Below are 19,430 nucleotides of genomic sequence, written 5' to 3' on the forward strand. Positions count from 1 at the left end.
TAAGAGGAGCCCACATGAGGCGGGTCTAGTCATCTTTGGTCAGGGCCACCGCGGCTGCATTTTACTACTACTTCCACCACTTCCATCTTAGTAACATCATCTTGCCGTTTTCCCATCTCCGAGAGCCCAGGGACAGGGTGGGCCTCGGACCCCTGCTGCTTACCGACCGAACGCCTCCTTTCCCTCCCCTCTCCGAGTCCTGGCTTCTCCGAGGCCCAACTGGAGCCTTCCTTTCCAGGAAACCTTCCCCAGTCACCCCCGCCCCCGCTTCCCTTCCTGGGGGGTCCCTGCAGCCTGACAGCGGCTGCCACATCACTACACCCTCAGGAAGTCTTGCCCCCTCCAGTTCGACGGCCCCTTGACCCTTCCCCAGAAGCCCGCCAGGCCAGGCCTGGGCGCAGGGAGTGAACAGCTCCCGGGAGCAGGGCCAATGCCACGCAGGTGGGAGCCAGGCACTGTGTCCAGGACTGTGGACCAGACTCCCGGGCGGCAGGCTCCCTCTGACGTGTGTCTGCTGTGGCGGCTCACCCATTCCCAGCACAGCCGGCCAGCCTCCCCAGGGACACAGGCCGGCTGGTGTTCACACCCGCAGTGGCTTCTGGGGCGGGCACGGTGTGGGGCGAGATGGCAGGGCTCCCCGTCTCTCCATGCACAGGCCCTGGCCAGCCCAGAGTGCTCTCCGGGCGGCCATGTTGCCCCCACAGGGACAGCCTCTGCTCATTAAGCGTTTGGGAGGTGCAGGACACGGCCACGGGGGAGGTGGAGGGGCTGGATGCCTTGAAAGGGGTCAGGAGAGCATTTTACCATCTGAGGCTGGGTGGGCGCCCTTACATCTTACTGCCAAGCCCTCCAAGGTGAGAAACCCACCCGCCACCAACCTCAGCTACTCACCAAAGGCACCCAGGGCCCTTCAACCAGAGGAGTGAGGGGCACGGACCCAGCCCTTCCTCCGGAACCCTGGCTGGGCAAAGCTTAAAAGTCACAGGTGCCATCCACGGCCCCTTCCTCTGCCTCAGGCTCCAGCTTGGCCTTCCTCCTGCCTCCTGGGATGGTGCCAGGGGAGGTGGGAGAACAGAAGGGCAGCGACCTGGCTCCTGCTTCAGGGCCCCACACCCTGTGTCCCACAGTTGGCTTGGCTCCAGCCTCTGGCCCCCAGCACCATGGCCAGCCCCCCATGCCAAGAAGCTCCCCCGCGAGTCGATGCCTCTTACCAGGCTTTGGGATGAGTCCTTGGAAAGGCCTGGAAGAGAAGCAGAGAGGGGAGTGTCAGGGGGAGGGGCTGGGAGCTCATTAGAAATGTTTGGGGCACATCCAAGACCTACTGCATCAGAATCTGCCACTTTAACAAGATGGGCAGTGATTCGTGTGCACGGGACACTGCGCAGAAGACGGTGACCGGGGTCTCCTGCGGGCTCTGCCCTGGATGGCTGTGACCTTGGGCAAACAAGTTGTCCCTTTTCCTCCCCTCTGAAGTGGGCCTGATGGCTCTCCCAGGGGCTAGGAGTGCAGTGGGCAGGTGTGTGGGGAGGTAGAAGGTGCCCGTGAAGGCCGTGCCTGCTACAGTGGTAATGATGTGGTGGCTGGTCTCACCTCTGGGGGCCCTCTGCACCCCGGCTGGCCTGCAGTCCTCCCCCCAGCCCCCAGGACCCAGGTTGACACTGGGACAGCGGCACCGTCCTGCAGGGAGGGCAGGACGAACCGGAGGAAAGGCCAAGGGTCCCCTGTGCAAGCCCCCACCCACGCTACCACTGCCTCCTCACCCGGCCTCTTCCCCCAGTACCTGGTGACCGTGAACTTGATCTTGTCAGCCACCGCGAGGATTCTCTCCAGGTTTTGGGAACCGAAGGTGCAGGGCTTTCGGAACGGGATTCCGGGGGGCAGCCCCTCAATGATCACCGAGCCGGGGTTACTCTTGATGCGCTTGTAGGGGACCTGGACCGGGTACTTGATGCCCAAGGCTTCCCCTGTGGATGACGGACGGAGGAAGCGTCATTAGGAGCCAGAGGCACCGCTGGTGTGAGGACGGGAGGTGTGTGTGGGGGCTTCGTGCACGAGCGCGAAAGAAACCTGTCATTTAGTACCAAGGAAAGGCACCACCAGTGGGGGACTGGGAGTGAGGGGCTGTGTTGTGCAGGAGGCCTCGGGGGTCAGGTGTCTGGGCTGAGGAGGGGGAAGGGGACGTGTAGCTACGGCTGCTGGGGGAGAGGGCAGTGGCTAATGTTTCTCAGCATCCTCCCCTGCGAATGTGAAGGCCCACCTAGAGGATGTACCCTGTGGGCACAGCTGCCCTTCCCACAATGCCTGACCCTGCATCAGCTCCAGGGCTCTGCCTGCCCCTGGTTCAGGACTGGCCTGGCCCGAGAGGGCAGATGGCATTTGGGAGCAAGGAGAGCCGCTTGAGGCCAGCCAGGGCGCAGCTGACCTCGGGGCCCTCTTCCCACATCTGAGCATTAGTGTCCTTCCTGTGAGCAGGCCTCTGTGCAGGGCTGTGGCATTCCCGTCCCGGGACGGTGCTGGTCAGACAGCAGGCCTAGGGCAGTCCTGGGGTGAGGAGGTGGAACTGCCGGCTGGCCCTCCCGTGGTTCTTGCCCACGGGGACCACGGACCAGGTGCAGGCGCCGTAGCCCCGGATGCTGCGAGGCTGCCGTGAACGTTCATGGCTCTCCCAGCCTTAGATGGGGTCCAGCTGGAGACCCAGGCGGGTGGTCTGAGCTCACGGCGGCCCTCCTGAGGGGCTGGCTGAGAGCACCATCCTCTGCCACGGGAGGCCCATGAAGACACTAGAAAGAACAGCTGAGCTGTCTGTGTGCAATAAACTAGTTCTTATCTCACGGACACTGAGGACGCCAGAACTTGCCTCATTCCCCTTTCTGCTCGGACGCCTAGGAGACTCAGAGCCTGATGTGTGTCCCGCCGCTAGCAAGTCTTCATGTCATCCCTGGACTCGGGCCACGGCTTCAGCCTGTTTAGTTTTATTCAATGGAGGCGGAATTCACACACCATGAAATGTACCCTTTTGAAGTGTGCCATCCAGTGGTTTTTCATATACTCATGAGGTTGTGAAATTATCTCTACTATCGAATTCCAGAACATTTCCATCGCTCCAGAAAGAAGTCCCGTGCCCATTAGCAGTCACCCCCTCGCCCCCTCTCCCCAGGCCCTGGCAGCCACTAATCTACTTTCTCTCTCTAGGGATGTCCAGTCTACTTTTACTCCTTCATCTTGATTTTGTTGCTCACTAGTTTATAGGCTATCACAAAGAGATCCTTTTTCAAATAGAAAAATTCAGACAGAGAGGAAAATTTATACCCATAACCCACGAGTGGGAACACTGCCATCTCCACTTCTCTTCTCGCCTCCAAAACGGCTCTTGCCACAATGACCGATGGCCGCCATGCTGCAAACCCTGTAGACACTTGCACTCTGTTGGCAAAATCCAACACAGATGCCCGCTTCCTCCTTGAGGCCTTCTCCTGGGTGCCCATGACCCCGCACTTCCCGGTCTCCCCTCGTTCTGGCCACTCCCCCTCCTCCTGGACCTGACTTCTAAACACAGCCCTCTTGGCCTTCAATCTGGGTCCTCTTTTGTCCCTTTTGCACCCCCTGTCATGTCTCCTCTAATCCCATGCCCTAGTTTTTACTTTTTTAAGACACAAGTGTCTTCATTTATTTTTTAAAATATATTTTTATTGATTTCAGAGAGGAAGGGAGAGGGAGAGAGAGATAGAAACATCAATGTTCAGAGAGATCATTGATCGGCTGCCTCCTGCATGCTCCCCACTGGGAATCGAGCCCACAACCTGAGCATGTGCCCTTGGCCGGAATCAAATCTGGGACCCTTCAATCCGCAGGCCAATGCTCTATCCACTGAGCCAAACCGGCTAGGGCGACATAAGTGTCTTTAAACACTTTTTTCTTTCTTCTTTTTAAAAATATGCTTTTATTGATTTTAGAGAGGGAGAGGGAGAAAGAAACAATAATTGGCTGCATTCTGCACACCCCCTACTGGGGATGGAGACTACAACCTAGGCATGTGCCCTGACTGGGAATCGAACTAGTGATCTCTTGGTGTATGGGATGATGCTCAACCCACTGAGCCACATCAGCCAGGGCCCATGACCTAATTTCTGGTTCCAATCCAGATACCCTTCTGAATAGCAGACTTCCTCTCCACTCACTCCTCAAACTCAGCGTCCCAAATGGAACCCATTACTTCCTCCCTAACTCCTCCCCTCAGTGATGGCACTGCCCCTTCTCCCTGACAGGTGGGTATCCACCTGTCTCTGGTGAGCCACGTGCTCTATCCACTCCCCCTCACCCATCATGGTGACAGATCCAGGTACCCAATGAGCATGTGGCGTCTCCCTGCCACAGAGACTGGGTAAGGAATGGACATAGGACTCAGTAGAGACCAATGAGAAACAAGAGGAGAGCTCAGGGAATTCTGGGAAAGAAACAACCTGGCTCTCTTGGGAAAGCCTATGGAAGAGCCAGCCCTCTCCTTCCTTCCAGGCTGTGCAGATGGGATGTCTGAACCCGCTGCGGCCATTCTGCCAACAAGTGGGAAGCCGGCCTGCGATGCTGCTGACACTGTGGAAAGACACCAAGGGTATTCCTGGGCTGCTGGATCCAGCTGACCCTGAAGGCCATCCCTCTGCTGGACCTCCCATGTTATGAGTTTTGGCTGACTGCACTGTCCAAAGATAGCTGCACCGATTTTCCTCCCACCCCACATGCTCCTCTTACAGTGTAACCGCTACACTCCCCCCCCAGAGAACTGGGGATGGGGCTTTGTAACTGCCTCAACCTGTACAGGACAACAGAGGTGACGCTGCACGACCTCTGAGGCTGGGTCATAAAAGGCAACACAGCTTCCCCTGGCTCTCTCTCAGGATGGTGCCTCAGCAGCCCTGGCTGACAAGTAGGACTCTAGCTACCCTGGAGTCACTATGCTGGAAAGTCCCCGTGAAGGGATCTCATAGAAATCGAGAGAGAGAGATGCCAAGGGGCCCAGTTGTCCCAGCACCAGCAGTTTCCCCAGCCCGGGGAGCAGACATGTGAGCGGGAAGCTAGCTGTCCAGGTGATCCCAGTCCCAGCCTGCAACCTTGGGAGAGACCCTGAGTGAGCTGACTCACTGACGCCAATGAGAGATAATAAATAGTCATTGTTGTTTAACCCCCTTTATTGTTCAAGCCAGTTTTAGTTTGTTTTTGTTACTTGAGCATCTTCACTGATTCCTCAAGCCAGGACTCAACTGGAGGCCTCCCCTCTCCCTGCCAATTCCGCACCAGCGATTCTCTCTCTGAGCGCATCTTAGCTCCACCCACTTTCCTCTAGTACCAAGGCCAGGGCCCTGCCCAAGAGCATCAGTCACTCTGGCCTGGACTCCCACTCCACCTCTGAACTACCACCCGCCCCTTGCCCTCCTGCACCCATTCACTTTCTTCACAGAGACCAGGAAGATACTTCAAAAGCGCAAAGTGGCTCGCTCTTCACTCTTCCCAACAAAATACAAAGCCGACACCATGGTCAGCTCTGCTTCTTGGGCAGCTCCATGGGGTCTCTCCTCCGTCCACCTCCACCTCCACCTCCACCTCCCAGCACCCTCCCCTTCTGAGGACAAGCCTCAGGGCCTTTGCACACGCCATTATCTCAGCTGGAATGTCCTTCCTTCACACTTTGCTTAACTCCTTAACTGTCCTTCAGTTCTTTCTTCAAAGAGGCTCTCCTTGGCCCCCGACTTAAGGTAAGCACCCAAGCTATTCTCTCTGGAACAGCCTGCTCGTTTCCTGTGAATTCCTCCTTGCTATTAGGTTCTGTGTAGTTGCTGAATGTCTCTCTTTGCCCTGATCTATGGGGCCCGTGAGGGCAGGGACTGTGCGTTTCCTTCACTGCTGCATCTCCTGGTACACGGTAACTGCTCCAGCAACATTTATAAGCGGATGAATGGTTTTCCCAGAGGTGACCACGATGGGCCTGGGGAACGCCGGCCTCTTCCCACCCTGCCCGCTTCCCTCCACCCGGCGCCCGGGCTCACCGTATTTCTTATTGAACAGATCCTGGACTTGCTCCCTCAGCGTGTTGGCAATGTCGATCCGGGAGAGTCTGGCATCATAATTTTCTGCAAAGTGAAAAACGATTATGGATTGGGGCTGTTAAAAGGCACTTAGTGAATTTTAAGGAATATGATTTTCTAATTATGGGGACCTCCTTCTCTGGCAATTACCAGATCCTTGGAGCGGGCCCCCCGGGTCCTTCAGAGCTAACATCTCAACAGAGATGTGTGTTTTTCCAGAAGGACGCACACTGTTACAACAACAGCAATGAGTCGGAAATTGAGTTAATTGTTGACATTTGAAAACCACCACAGTGATCAACAAGCCTGGAGGGAGAGACACCATGAAGCCAGAGGACTGGTTCCTGCACCACCTGCGCCACAGTGGGCTCGAAGCCGGGACACGCGAGCTCAGGTGACTGGGCGGCCCCCCGAGGGGCAGGGAGCCAGCCTAGCAGCTCTCAGTGATCATTCACTCATCCCAAGGGTGTGTTAAGGAGCCTGTATGCCAGCACGTGCCAGGGGGACCCCTGATGGGCCCCTGCCCATGGGGAGACTGTAGCCTGGCACTGCCTCATGAGAAGGGAAAGTGAGGGAGTGGATCTGGACCCCAGCCCACTAGGGGGACTGGGTAGGAGGAGCCTTGGGGTGCAGTGAGAGGCTCCACTCCCCTCATCACAGAAAGTTCCCGCTGCCCGGGAAGGAGTGAGAGACAGCAGTGAGCAGCCACTCCTCTGGGACCTGGGTCCTATCTCTAGGGCTCCCCCACCTCCGGGGCTGGCCCTCCTGCCACTGGTCTCACTGACCTGTTTTCTCCTCAGAGCCACAGCGACCACCTAGGGCCTATCCAGGAAATGCCCACTCGCTCACAGCCACCCCTAGGGCTCCCCAATAGGCACTCCGACGTGGTTCCCTGTCCCCCCACTGACGCTACACTTGATCTCAACCGAAAGCTGAGAAGTGATACCACACCCCCACAGATGGGAGGGGCAGAGCCTCCCCTCAGAGCCTGGCCAGTCGGTTTCTGTTTCTCAGGTATGGTCCACTCTTCATGCTTCCTCTCCCTCCACACTCACCTCCTCCCATCCCTTCTTGGCTCAGCTACAGCTCCCCTTCTCTAGAGAGTGGAGCCCTCCTTGCCCTTGCGATACCCCCTCCTCTGACTTCCAAGCGTAAGAGCAAGGCTGACTGCCTAATACAGAGTGGGCAGGGCAGCTGGCTTCCCAGGTGGATAGTGGGCGGCTCCTGCATCCTATGGAATCCCTCCCCCACCCCCACACCCCCCGTGGAGTCTCTCACTCAAAGCTGGCAGGCTACAGCCCATCCCCACTGCCAGCTCACCTTACCCAGGCCCCCAGGCCCTGAGGTTGTATCAGCCCCAACCCTAGAGTGGGCCTCCACACCCAAGCCAGGCCAAGGTCATGGTGCTGGGACAGTGGACCCCATCCTGAGCTGCAACCTTACCTTGAAAGCCCTGTCTCTTCAGGTTCCTGTCCACAAAAAGGTCCCCTGAATCCCTCTCTGGAGGCAGGTTGGGGGGGGGGGGGGAAGAAGCCAGGGTGAGCAGGCAGCTAGCTCCTGAGACCCAGGGACAAAGGTGGAGCAAACCCGATGGGGAGGGCAGTTGGGGAATGTCAGGGGAGGACAGAGGAAGCAGGAGGGGTGGTGGCAGAAACCTGGGACCCCTCCCACGCCCAGCCCGCACCTTAGCCCATGACCCTGTGCAGGGTACCTTGGCTGTCCGTGATGGGCTCTTTGACTCCTTCGGTGAGCAGCTCAGGCCTGGAAAATACAAGTGGGGCTATCACCAAGGTCCCTCCAAGCCTCCTTCATCCTGCACAGACCGCCCCTCTGAGCCTCAGTCTACACATCTGTGCAATGGGCTCTTCTGCCTTTGGACAGTCCAGGTCTGGGGTCCCTGCCCTTCTCCTTGCAGCTGTCCTGCTGATCCATGTGTGAGATCTGGGCTGGGTGTGTGTGTGCGTGTGCGTGTGCGTGTGCAAGTGCGTCTGCGCTGGGCTCTGAGGATTCAGGCGGGAGTGAGACCAGCCTGGTCCTGGCCTGGTGGGGCTGACACCCTTCCTCTCAGTTCCAGGACGCTGCCTGACCGCCACTATCCGGGGTCAGAGCACATGGTCTGGGGAGTCCCCAGAGAACCGGCTGTAAGTGCAGGAGCCTCTGGGGATGACTATGTGGCAAGTTCTCAGAGGCATAAGGAAGGCCCAAGTTTCTGGCTGAAACCTGAGAGCTGCCATTTCACTTTGGAGTCAGGGGCCTCGGGGACCAGGCCCAGTTTTCCACTAATGTCTGCATCTCCACAGACTCCACAAAGCCCTTCCCAGACATGAGGTAACCGCCCCACGTCCTTGAAGCAGGCACTGCTTCCCTCATCCCATTCTCAGGGCCAAGAGACTGAGGCATCGGGAAGGTTAGTAACATGCCCAAGACCCCACAGCTCCAGGGGCAGAGTGCAAACGAAGTGCCCCTCTCTCCCCATCGCAGCCTCTCCAGCTGAGGGACACCCCCTCCCCACGCGGACCTCTGTTTTCTCATATGAAACGAGAGAGTAACCCTGTCCTGGCTCAGACAGAGGGGAGCAGGCCTTACAAATCCAAGTCTGGGAGACAACGCCGGACTGTGGAAGTGACTTTGGCCTGGGCGTCGGGGGTCCTGCTCCTGACCCCCTAGGTGACTGTGGGGACAGCATTCTACCTTCCGAGCCCCAGTCTCCCCATGAGGAGAAGGGACGAGGTGGTGGTGGGGGATCTGAATACAATCTGAGGCCTTTCCCAGCTCCCGAGACTGTGGGCCAAGGCAGGCTGTGCCTCCTCCCTTCCGGGCCCCAGGAGCCCAGCCCTGGGCCAGGGACTGAGCTAACGCCGATGCCTGCTGCCAGGACAGGCATCAAGTCCTCATCCGCTGGCCGCCTGACCTGGGGGCAGAGTGCTCTGGGAATCTGGCCTCTGGCCTCGCTCCCAGGCAGGGTCTCTGTGTCACTGCTCAGCCATTTTTGCGACGGAGAGCTCATCACCTTTGTGGGCAGCCTCCCCAAGGACCCCTCCTCACACTAGACCCTAGTCTGCATCCCTTCCTTCCCTTCGGGAGGTTTGAAGTGGCTGTTACCTGTCCCACTCCTCCAGGCCGTCAGCTCTCCTCTGGCCGGCCGGCCTCCCCAGCACCCTCAGGCTGCCAGACCCCACACCCCCACCACCCAGGCAGGCCCGCGCTAGCTGGACAGGCTGCACTGAAAATGGGGCATTTAGAGTCAGTGCTGTGTGAGAGTTAGTCTGGTCCTTGTCCCAAGTTCCCGGGAGAGAACCTCTAAATCTTTGGAATTTCTGGAATGACAGGAGTGTCTGTTATTCATGGTGAGCCTCTGGGATCACACCTATGTTTATGCTAATAAGCTGACTCAGGATTCAGGAAGAGCAAGCATGTGATTAGAGGACTGGGGCTACCAGCCACCTGACATCAGCTCAACCTCCTGACTTCTCGTGGGGGTGGGGGAGGCTGGAGACAGCCAAGCCTAATGCATCCCAGTACACACTGTGGGCACTGAAGCTCGGTGCAGAGGCCTGGTTAATAAATCGGTGTGCTGAGAGCGTGCCATGCCCTGATTTCATGGTAGAGGGTGTGGAGGAAGCTCTGTGCCCAGTGCCCTCCCAGACCTCACCCTTTGTGTCTCTTCAATTGGCTGGTCCTGACTTGTATCCTCTATTTAAAACTGCAATCATACTACAGCCTCCTTCCCCTGAATTCTGTGAGTTGTTCTAGCTAATTATTGAACTTGGGGGAGTCATGGGAAGCCAGTTACTCAGAAGTGTATGTGGCCCAGGGCCCCTGTAGGTGGCTGGTGTCTGAGTGGGGATGCTCTTGTCTTGCTGGGGTCTGTGCCCTGACCCTGTGGGACCTGCTAACTCGGTGGTCAGCATCAGAACTGCACCCTGCACCGCAGCACCACATTCAGACAGAACCTCCCCCACCGCTCCCTGGGCCTCAGTCTCCCACCGAGAGACTCCACCCATAGCTTTAAATGTCTAAAGGGTGTGTAAACTTTGGAGAATTTGATAAAAGCAAGGGACCATCTCTCCAGAAAAATGCACAGAAGAATACAGAAATTTGCATACAAGTTCAAGGATCTGGGTTAATAATGTTTTTTGACAAAAGGTTTAGAAAGTTTAATTTGATTTTTGTGCCAACTCTAATTACTAGGTAGTGGTTGCATGGAGTATTGCTTAGAAGGCTGTGGAGGTCAGGTTCAGGAAGTGTCAGAAAGTGTCAATCAATTAGTGATGTCTCCTGGTGTGATTAGTGATAATTTCTCACTTATATAAACATATCTATATTATAAAAGTCCTGTGGCCCTAACCCCATAATGACCAAAGACTGGCGCAGGTGGGCGGGGCTGTGAGCACAGCAAGGCGCATGGGTGGGCGGGGCCATGCGATTTCGCAGGCTGGGCTTCTAGTATGTATATGTATGTGTATACATATATATGTATACACACACACACACACACACACACACACACACATATGGGCTGAATTGTGTCTCCCCAAACTTCATATGTTGAAGCCCTAACTCTCAGTACTTCAGAATGTGACTATTGGAAAACAGTGTCTTTAAAGAGGTGATTAAATTTAAATGAGGACATTCTGACCGGTGCCCTTGAAAGGAGAGGAGATTAGATCATGCAGAGAGAGGTACCAGGGACGCGTGTGTACAGAGAAAAGACCATCTGAAGACCCAGCAAGGAGGTGGCCATCTATCTGCGAGCCAAGGAGAGAGGCCTCAGGACAAACTAACCCTGCCAACAGCCTGACCTTGAACTTCTAGCCTCCAGAATCGAGAGAAATAAATTGATGTTGTTTAAGCCACCTAGACCAGCCGTGGGCAAACTACGGCCCGCGGGCTGGATCCGGCCCGTTTGAAATGAATAAAACTAAAAAAAAAAAAAAAAAGACAGTACCCTTTTATGTAATGATGTTTACTTTGAATTTATATTAGTTCACACAAACACTCCATCCATGCTTTTGTTCCGGCCCTCCGGTCCAGTTTAAGAACCCATTGTGGCCCTCGAGTCAAAAAGTTTGCCCACCCCTGACCTAGACTGTAATACTTTATTATGGCAGCCCCAGCAAACTAACATTCATATATTCAAACTAATATTCATATATACATACACACATATATGCGCATATATGTATATCTATTGAGATGTATTTCACATAACATAAAATTCACTTTTAAATCGTGCCAATCAGTGGTTTTTACTATATTCACAAAGTTATTTATGTAGCCACACTTCTATCTAATTCTAGAATCTCACCTCCCAAATGTATCCTTTTTATAAGTAAGATTAATGAGAAGTGGCTATTTTTCACTTAATTGTCCCAATAGTATTTGTGCTAATTTTTAAAATGAGGAATGCTATAATAAAGATACTTGAGTGCTCAATCTCTCTCCTCCAATCATCTCTTAAAACCATCCCAACAGTCTTTCATCCCCTCACCCCACCTGTTGCACTGGATGAGGTTAATCACTCTCCCACTGGAATCACTTTCTTCACTTGCCTGTCAGGAAACTGGAATTAAAGTTACTTTTTAAAACTGCTACATTTTTGCCCTGGCCAGGTGGCTCAGTCACTTAGAGCCTCATCCTGTACGCCAAAAGGTTGCGTGTTCGATTCCTAGGTTGCAGATTTGATCCTGGTTGGGGCGGGTGCAGGAGGCAACCGATCAATGTGTCTCTCTCACATGGATGTTTCTCTCTCTCCCCCCTTTTCTCTCTCTCTAAAAATCAATAAAATACATACCCTCAGGTGAGGATTAAAAATAAATAAATAATAAATAAAATGGCTATATTGTTGAAGAAACGGACTCCTCATACAGGTAACCCCATAGATAAATCTCAGAAGCTAAGTGAAGGAGGCCGACGCCAAAGGCTGCACACTGTCTCACTCCGTTTACACGACATTCTCGAAAAGGCAAAATGATAGTGGAACGCTGACCAGTGGCTGCCAGGGGGTCAGGGCTGCCAACAAAGGGGGCATAGAAAGTTTTTGGAAACTGCTTTGTATCTTGATTGTGGTAGTGGTTTATGAGACTTAGTTTGTCTAAGTTCAAAGAGTTGTACATTTAAAAAAGGCGAATGTTATTGAATGTAAATTAAACCTCAATCAGCCTGACATTTAAAAAAAACAACACCAAACCCACACAGACTGAGTTCTTAGAGTGCCCGGTTCTTTGCTAAGCTTTGCTCTCTACTGCTATTCCATGAAGTGGCACAGTGCACCCCATGTAACACCCCAAGGACCCTGCTGAAGGTCACTGGGAGTAACGACTAAGATCCAGGAGACCACCTCTCCCTCTGCCACAGAGCCACCAGCCTCACGTATTTCTCAATATAAAACAGCACTAAACAATGCTCAGGTGCCCTGGTTGGGTAGCTTGGTTGGTTAGAGTATTGTCCCAATATGCCAAGATTGTGGGTTCTATCTCTGGGTCAGGGCACATACAAGAACCAACCAATGAATGCACAGATAAGTGGAACAACAAAGAAATATTTCTCTCTCTCTCTCTCTCTCTCTCTCTCTCTCTCTCTCTCTCTCTCTCTCTTTCTGTGTCTCCCACTCTCTCTTTCCCTTCCTTCCTCTCTCTAAAATCAATAAATTAGAAAACCCAACTGCTTAGGAGCACAGGGGAGAGACTGCTTCTGCAGGTGAACAGCAAGAAAAGTCGATTCACGTGGATTTGCTGTTGATTTGGTTCCTACCTCTGAGCCGCTCAAGGGCTTCAGTTCTGGGTTTAAGGCGATGGATGTGGCAAGCTGTCTCCAGGTGCACGTAGCCTCCTAAATGCTGATAGCTCCAACTTTCTGTCCCCACCCTGACCTCTCCTCTGAGCATCAGGACTGTCTGTCCCGTTATCCACCTGCTGTATGTCCCTCCCTGAAAGGCCCAATGAATCTCAAACCTAACACATGTCAGACCCAGCTCTTTATTTTTTTAATTTAAAATATATTTTCATTGATTTCAGAGAGGAAGGGAGAAGGAGAGAGAGATAGAAACATCAATGATGAGAGACAATCATTGATTGACTGCCTCCTACACGCCCCACACTGGGGACTGAGCCTGCAACCCAGGCATGTGCCCTGACCGGAATCGAACCGTGACCTCCTGGCTGATAGGTCGCTCAATCACTGAACCACACCAGCCGGGCCGGACCCAGCTCTTGACTACGGCCTCCACCCACATCATCTCCATCTCAGAAAATGGCATCAGGGCCAGCCCGGGTGCTCAGCCTGCAACCTTTGAGTCAGTCAGGACTCTATTCCTCTCACATACCACACCTAACGTATCAGCGAATTCTTCAAAACACTCCCCGACTCTGACAACTTTCAGTACTCCCGCCCCACCTTTACCCAGTTCAAGCTGCTGCCCTGTCCCCTGGCCAGAGTGAAGCCTCCTCGCTGGTCCCTGCTTCTGCCCCTGCCCATACCCCCAGAGTCCCCTCTGCCTCACAGCTGGAAAATAAAAATAGGCCCAAACATGTCACACTCCTCAAAACCTCCCAGTGAGTTCTCACTAAGTGTGAAATAAAATCCGAACTCTTTAAGCCAGCCCAAGACCCGGTGTAATCATCATACTGTCATTTTATTCAGGGAGATGGTCCAACTCAAGGGCAGCACTTGGCATTTGCTGCCATAGCATAGCCGGGCACATGCTTGGCTCTCAAGCTGTATTTGTTGAAGGAAGGAACCAGGTATCCTCTATGTTCGCCTCCTGAAGCTCCACCTTCCCTGCCTCTCCTGATGCAAACCAGGTTCCATGGGAGAGCTCCCCTTCCCGTGCTCCGTCACCAGCTGCCACTCTAGGTGTGAAGACCACCTCGAGCTTCCCAACTCCTCTAAGGGGAATACACCCTTCAGAGTGGGTGCAGGGTAGCGAGGGTCAATGGGGGTGGGGGGGGGTGGGAGGGGACCTCTGTAATACTTTCAACAATAAAGATTAAAAAAAAAGTCTTCTCTTACTTGCCACTTTCAACCGAACCAAACCTAAATTTACAAGACATGACAGTAACATGGAGAAGCAACAAACACAGAACAGGTCCTCCCCAAAGTCCTCCCCCTCCTTTCAGAAATTAATAGCTCCTCCACCTCCTCCAGAGAGACTTCATGCCACACAGCTCCCCTGGGCTCTCGCTGACAACGCTGAAATGCCCGAGGAAACAAGAAGGACCTGGCAATGCCGCAGCCATCTCTTCCAATCCTCGTATAATGGGCGCTGCCCTCAGCAGTGCCCTGATGCCCCTGACCCAGGTCACCATCACCCCTTCCCACAGGATGCTCAGAATGGTCCAGGAGAGCCAGCCGGCGGGCACATTCCCATTCCACATGCTGGCAAACTGGAGACAGAGGGACTGGCAGGCCTGGGCTGGGCCTGGATAATCTTGTGCCTGCCCAACTGGGCCCAAACCCCAATGAACACCCCACTCTTTATGTTTATTTATTTTTTAAATATATTTCTTTATTGATTTCAGAGAGGAAGGGAGAAGGAGAGAGAGATAGAAACATCAATGATGAGAGAGAATCATTGATTGGCTGCCTCCTGCATGCCCCCCACTGGGGATCAAGCCCGCAACCCTGGCATGTGCCCTTGGCTGGAATCGAACCTGGGACCCTTCAATCCACAGGCTGACGCTCTATCCACTGAGCTAAGCCGGCCAGGGCTGAACACCCCACTCTTTAAAATAAAACAAAAGTCTAAAGAGGGAGATGGCAATTGGATGTGCTGCTCGTGGATGCTGGGCAAGCCCGGAGGGCCCGCAGACCTGGCCAGGCCTTACCTCCTTTTTTTAAAAAATATATTTTTATTGATTTCAGAGAGGAAGGGAGAGGGACAGAGAGAGAGACATCAATGATGAGAGAGAATCATTGATCGGCTGCCTCCTGCACGCCCCACACTGGGGATCAAGCCTGCAACCTGAGCATGTGCCCTGACCGGGAATCAAACCGTGGCCTCCTGGTTCATAGGTCAACGCTCAACCACGGAGCCAGCTGGCCGGGCAAGGCCTTACCTCTTAATGACGAACTGGATGCTGTTGCTGGCCTCCAGGATCTTCCGGAGCTTGGCAATCCCGAAGCAGTTGGGCCTGCGGAGGGAGATGCCTTCAGGCAGCCCCACCACAAACAGCTCCTCTGGGTACATCAGGAACTTGGAGTAGGGCACCTTGACGGGCTCCGAGATGCCAATGGCCTTGGCTGCAGAGACACAGCTGCTGTAGGGCCACCAGAGCTATGGGGCCACCGGCCTCAACTCCCGCCTCCCCCGTCTGCACGGGGGGCCACAGGTGCCAGAGCCCTTTTAGAGTCAGCACGTAGTTGAGCCTTTCTAACCTTCCGGAGAGGTGAGTACTGCTACCCAGTCCCCAGGCAAGAGACCTGGAGCCCAGGCGGAGGTGCCTCATCTCGGGTCCCAGAGCCCCAGAGGGGAGGTATGTGAATCCCACACTCGTGCTTGCTCCATGCCCTCACACCCAGGCAGTGCGGGAGAAACCACTGCCGGTTGGTGAGACCATGTGTCCCTCTGCTGCCAGAAAAGCCCTCCAGAGGGTCCTCTGCCACCATAAAGAACCCCAGAACTCTGTGTGGCCTAACACCATGCTTTGGGGAGAGGACAGAGCTGAGGTCCAGGCCAGGTGCTGCCTCTGCCTAGTTGTGGGGCCTCAGAGAAACCATGTCACTTCACCAAGCCTCATTCTCCTCATCTGTGAAATGGGTTTTAGGACACAAGGATTTTGTGAGATGGGACGAGAGAACCTGTGAGAAGCACTTAGCCAGCACCTGGCAAACCACAGGCGCTTAATAAAGAAAAGCTTTCTATCCTGCCTCCCCATCCTCTCCTGGTCTCTCTAGTAGGAAAGTCCTTGCTATGTAACGAGTCCTCCTGAGGACCCTGAATGACAGTGCCCACGAGGACAGAGGGGCCGTTCTTACAGTGGAGTAAGGACCTCTCCCACCGGAGGCTGAGGCGGATGGGTGCGCGTGAGCCTGCTGGCCGAGCGGGACAAGGTGCAGCATGCAGAGGTGGGGTTCTCTGGCAGTGCCAGTCTCCCTGGCTGCCCCATCCCTTTCCCAGTGGGTCCCTGCCCTCGCTGCCCTCCCCACCTTGTGCCCAGGCAGGGAGCAGCTGGGAGGGGGGGCCAGGCCAGGCTGCCGACCCTGCTGTTCCTTGCTCACCGTATCTCGTGTTGAAGAGCAGCTCCACTTGCTTCCGCAGGGGCCGGATCACATCGCCGTGGCCGTCTGAAAGGCAAAAGCAGCGTGGAGCCCCCTCAGTGGCAGCAGCACCCTGCTTCTCAGCGCAGGTCCCAGCTCTGCTGGCACCAAGAGGGACCCCGTGGTGGGACCTTGGGATGGGGCAGGCCAGGTAACCCAGTCCTTCAGAAATGGCACCCCAGACAGGCCTGCAGCTCCGGGGCTCCAATCCTGCTTGTGAAACCCAGTCTAGGGCATCCCCAGGCCGAGCGGAGGTCTGGAAGGTTTTGTGGCCCAAGAATGATAACGGGCCTTTCTAGGTAAAGTGTCACTCCAGACCAGCTCAGCGGGTTACTTAACCAGGTAACTGCCACGATATTTTGAATTTAATTAAAAAAGGTCCGCCTGCCTCTACGGCCACTTATGGCGTACAAATGGTTTTTTTTTTTTTAATATATATTTTATTGATTTTTTACAGAGAGGAAGGGAGAGAGATAGAGAGTTAGAAACATCGATGAGAGAGAAACATCAATCAGCTGCCTCCTGCACATCTCCCACCGGGGATGTGCCCACAACCCAGGCACATGCCCTTGACCGGAATCGAACCTGGGACCTTTCAGTCCGCAGGCCGACGCTCTATCCACTGAGCCAAACCGGTTTCGGCTCAAATGGTTAACCAGTAAACACTGAGCCTGCAAATTGAGGATGCTGCCACCAGGTGGCAGTGGACTCTGGTTAACGCTTCGTGGTTCCAGCTGCCTGGCCTGGTTTGGGGAAGTGACCCTTCTCTCCTTTCCTCTGACACCCACTCATTCCACTGCAGGAGCAGACACTCCTGAGATGAAACGGGCCCATCCTCACGCTGACCCCCCTTCCTCGCCTATTCTCATTCCCAGAAGAAGGGAGTGAGCGTGTTCCTAAGACTGAGCATGCCTGACGGACACCAAGCCCATTCTGGGCTTTCAGGCCTACACTGCACTTGCTCAGGAAGACCGACTCAGCCCTCATCCTTAAGATCTTTGTGGGTGACGGGGCAAACAATTAAGAAATAAAGAAAGGGAAAAAAATCTTCGTGGAAAGAAGAAGTGTGTATAAAAGCAAAAATCGAAAGCCTTACAGTTTCCCTTCCCAGAAAGCCCTGCGGTACCTCTGACCAGGTGCCTCCTAGGAAGCAGGTCAGCAAACCTCCCACCTCAGGCCGCCCACTGGACTCCATCCCCAGACGAGGTGTTGAAGAGAGAGAAAGGAGAGATGAGGGGCAGGGGAGGCCGCAGAGATGGGGAGGTGGTCACTGCCTTACCCTCCACAGGCCGCTCCTCTGGCCGCAGGTCCTCGCTGGGGCCTTTGTCTGAAAGAGAGGAGAGGATGCTGGGAAGCCACGTTCATCACCTCCTGCACCCTGTGGTGCCAGTCATGTCAGACAGGTGAGGAGCGGCAGGCCGGGGGGCTCTGACGCGGGAGCATGGCATAGTGACCCCCAGACGGGATCAGGGATCTTGACTGAGCACAGGCACCCCGCCCTCAGCCCCACGTGAGGAGGGCAGGTTCAGAGACCAGGCATCCCATCACATTTGGCAATCACCCCCGAGGGCCAGCCCCGTGCCTGTCCGTCCTTCCTACTATGCACTACGTTCCGTTCCAGGCACCAAGGACACACAGGAGCAAGACAAAGCCCTGTCCTCCTGGAATGATGCAGACATAACACACATTGGCAGATGGTACTGATGCCATCAAGAGAAAAAGAATCAGATAAGGGCACAGAGGGAGGGGCAGGTGTAGGGCATGGAGCCATCCCAGGTCTGGTGGTCAGGGGGTGGGGCTGGTGAGGTGGCACTGGCACCAGCCCAGGCTGCCAGCAATGAGTACAACCTTGTTTCCAGATGCTTATTGTCCACAGGTAGCAAGGACGCAGGGCAGCAAATGGGAGGTGGCTGCTGAGGCTGCGTGGAGGTAGAGGGGGTCCCTGCTGGCCTGGGGAGTCTGAGGCGGGAGGCTTTCTGCAGGAGGGGATGCCTGGGCTGGACCCCGGTGTCCAGGCAAAGCAGTGGATGGGAGGGACACAGGCAAGGAGGGAGGCACAACATGGGGAGGAGGCGAACTCTGAGGTGATGGGTTTGGGCTGGGGATGACATGGGAATTGTGACAGTGGGAGTGGGGTGAATGGGCCAGGTCCCTGATGGGTACAGGCCCTCGGCAGCGGCCTTTATTGCTGGGGCTGAGGAAGGTACGGGGATTTTCACCATTTGTGACAATTAGACGGGAGCTGTGACGTAGGAAGCTCACTGGTGCCTTCACACGCAGTACTAAGCCCTTCAACAGCTCCTTTCAGCCCATGACATGCAGCTGAGCTGGGGATGGTGGAGCAGGTGGACCCCAGGTCTGCTCTCCCAGCTCTGGAGAGCGTGCAGTGATGAGGGGTGCAGGGCGCCGTCCCCCTGCCCAGAGGTGAAGGAAAGGGGCTAATCCTGGGAGAGCTGTCAATGGTCAAGGCCCGATCACTGATTGAGGAAGGGGAGCCCACACATCTGGGGTCATCAGATAAGCCTGGCCTTGGGGCTCAGCCTGGAAGGAGCTGGAAGGTTCTGGAAGGACTCATCTATGCAGCTGACTTGAAAAGGTGGAGGGCCAGCCCTGAGGTTTAGGCCTAACCTTTCCTCAGGGAAATGGACACCCTGCAGGCAGTGCGTGCTGGGTCCACGTGACCGAAGAGCTGGCTGTGGGAGAAGAACCAGCCAACAGCTTTGTGGTTAATGCCCTGGAAACAGCTCTCAGCCAATGATGGGGGGTGATCTGGCAGATCACTACCCCAGCTCCCTCTTCACCCGGCTGCGTCATCTCAGCGCATGACTAGTGGGTCTCATGGGCCCTCCGCTCAGCTGCCTGCAGTGGCCACACCTGATAACACGACTGTCCTGCCTCAGCCCCACTTCCCACCTGGTGTCCCCGACCTCCTCCCAGATGAATCAATGCACTGCTCTCGGCCAGCTTCTGGGGGACCCACTAATACGCTGGAGAGCAGGGCAGACAGGAAGGCAGGAGTCTGGTGGGGAGAGAGGGACAAGCAGGGCCACCAGGGAGGGGTTCCTGGGCAGGTGCCCGTGACAAGGAGGCAGGAAC

The 19,430-nt window shown here is 55.1% G+C and overlaps 1 protein-coding gene across 4 annotated transcripts in view; it reads right to left on the reverse strand.

The window, feature by feature from the left end:
* Nucleotides 1-19,430, reverse strand: part of GTF2IRD1 (GTF2I repeat domain containing 1) — a 110,583-nt gene that overhangs the window by 31,848 nt on the left and 59,305 nt on the right. For all 4 annotated transcript variants that reach the window (XM_059693434.1, XM_059693432.1, XM_059693433.1 and 1 more), the window contains 7 exons: nt 17,614-17,661; nt 16,296-16,361; nt 15,134-15,317; nt 7,789-7,838; nt 6,039-6,122; nt 1,781-1,964; nt 1,212-1,240 (listed from right to left, as the gene is read on the reverse strand). In XM_059693434.1, coding sequence (XP_059549417.1) covers nt 1,212-1,240; nt 1,781-1,964; nt 6,039-6,122; nt 7,789-7,838; nt 15,134-15,317; nt 16,296-16,361; nt 17,614-17,661 — 645 coding nt within the window. The remainder of the gene's footprint in view (nt 1-1,211; nt 1,241-1,780; nt 1,965-6,038; nt 6,123-7,788; nt 7,839-15,133; nt 15,318-16,295; nt 16,362-17,613; nt 17,662-19,430) is intronic.

Source organism: Myotis daubentonii, chromosome 4 (assembly GCF_963259705.1).
Source record: "Myotis daubentonii chromosome 4, mMyoDau2.1, whole genome shotgun sequence".
In the NCBI taxonomy this organism is placed as follows: domain Eukaryota; kingdom Metazoa; phylum Chordata; class Mammalia; order Chiroptera; family Vespertilionidae; genus Myotis; species Myotis daubentonii.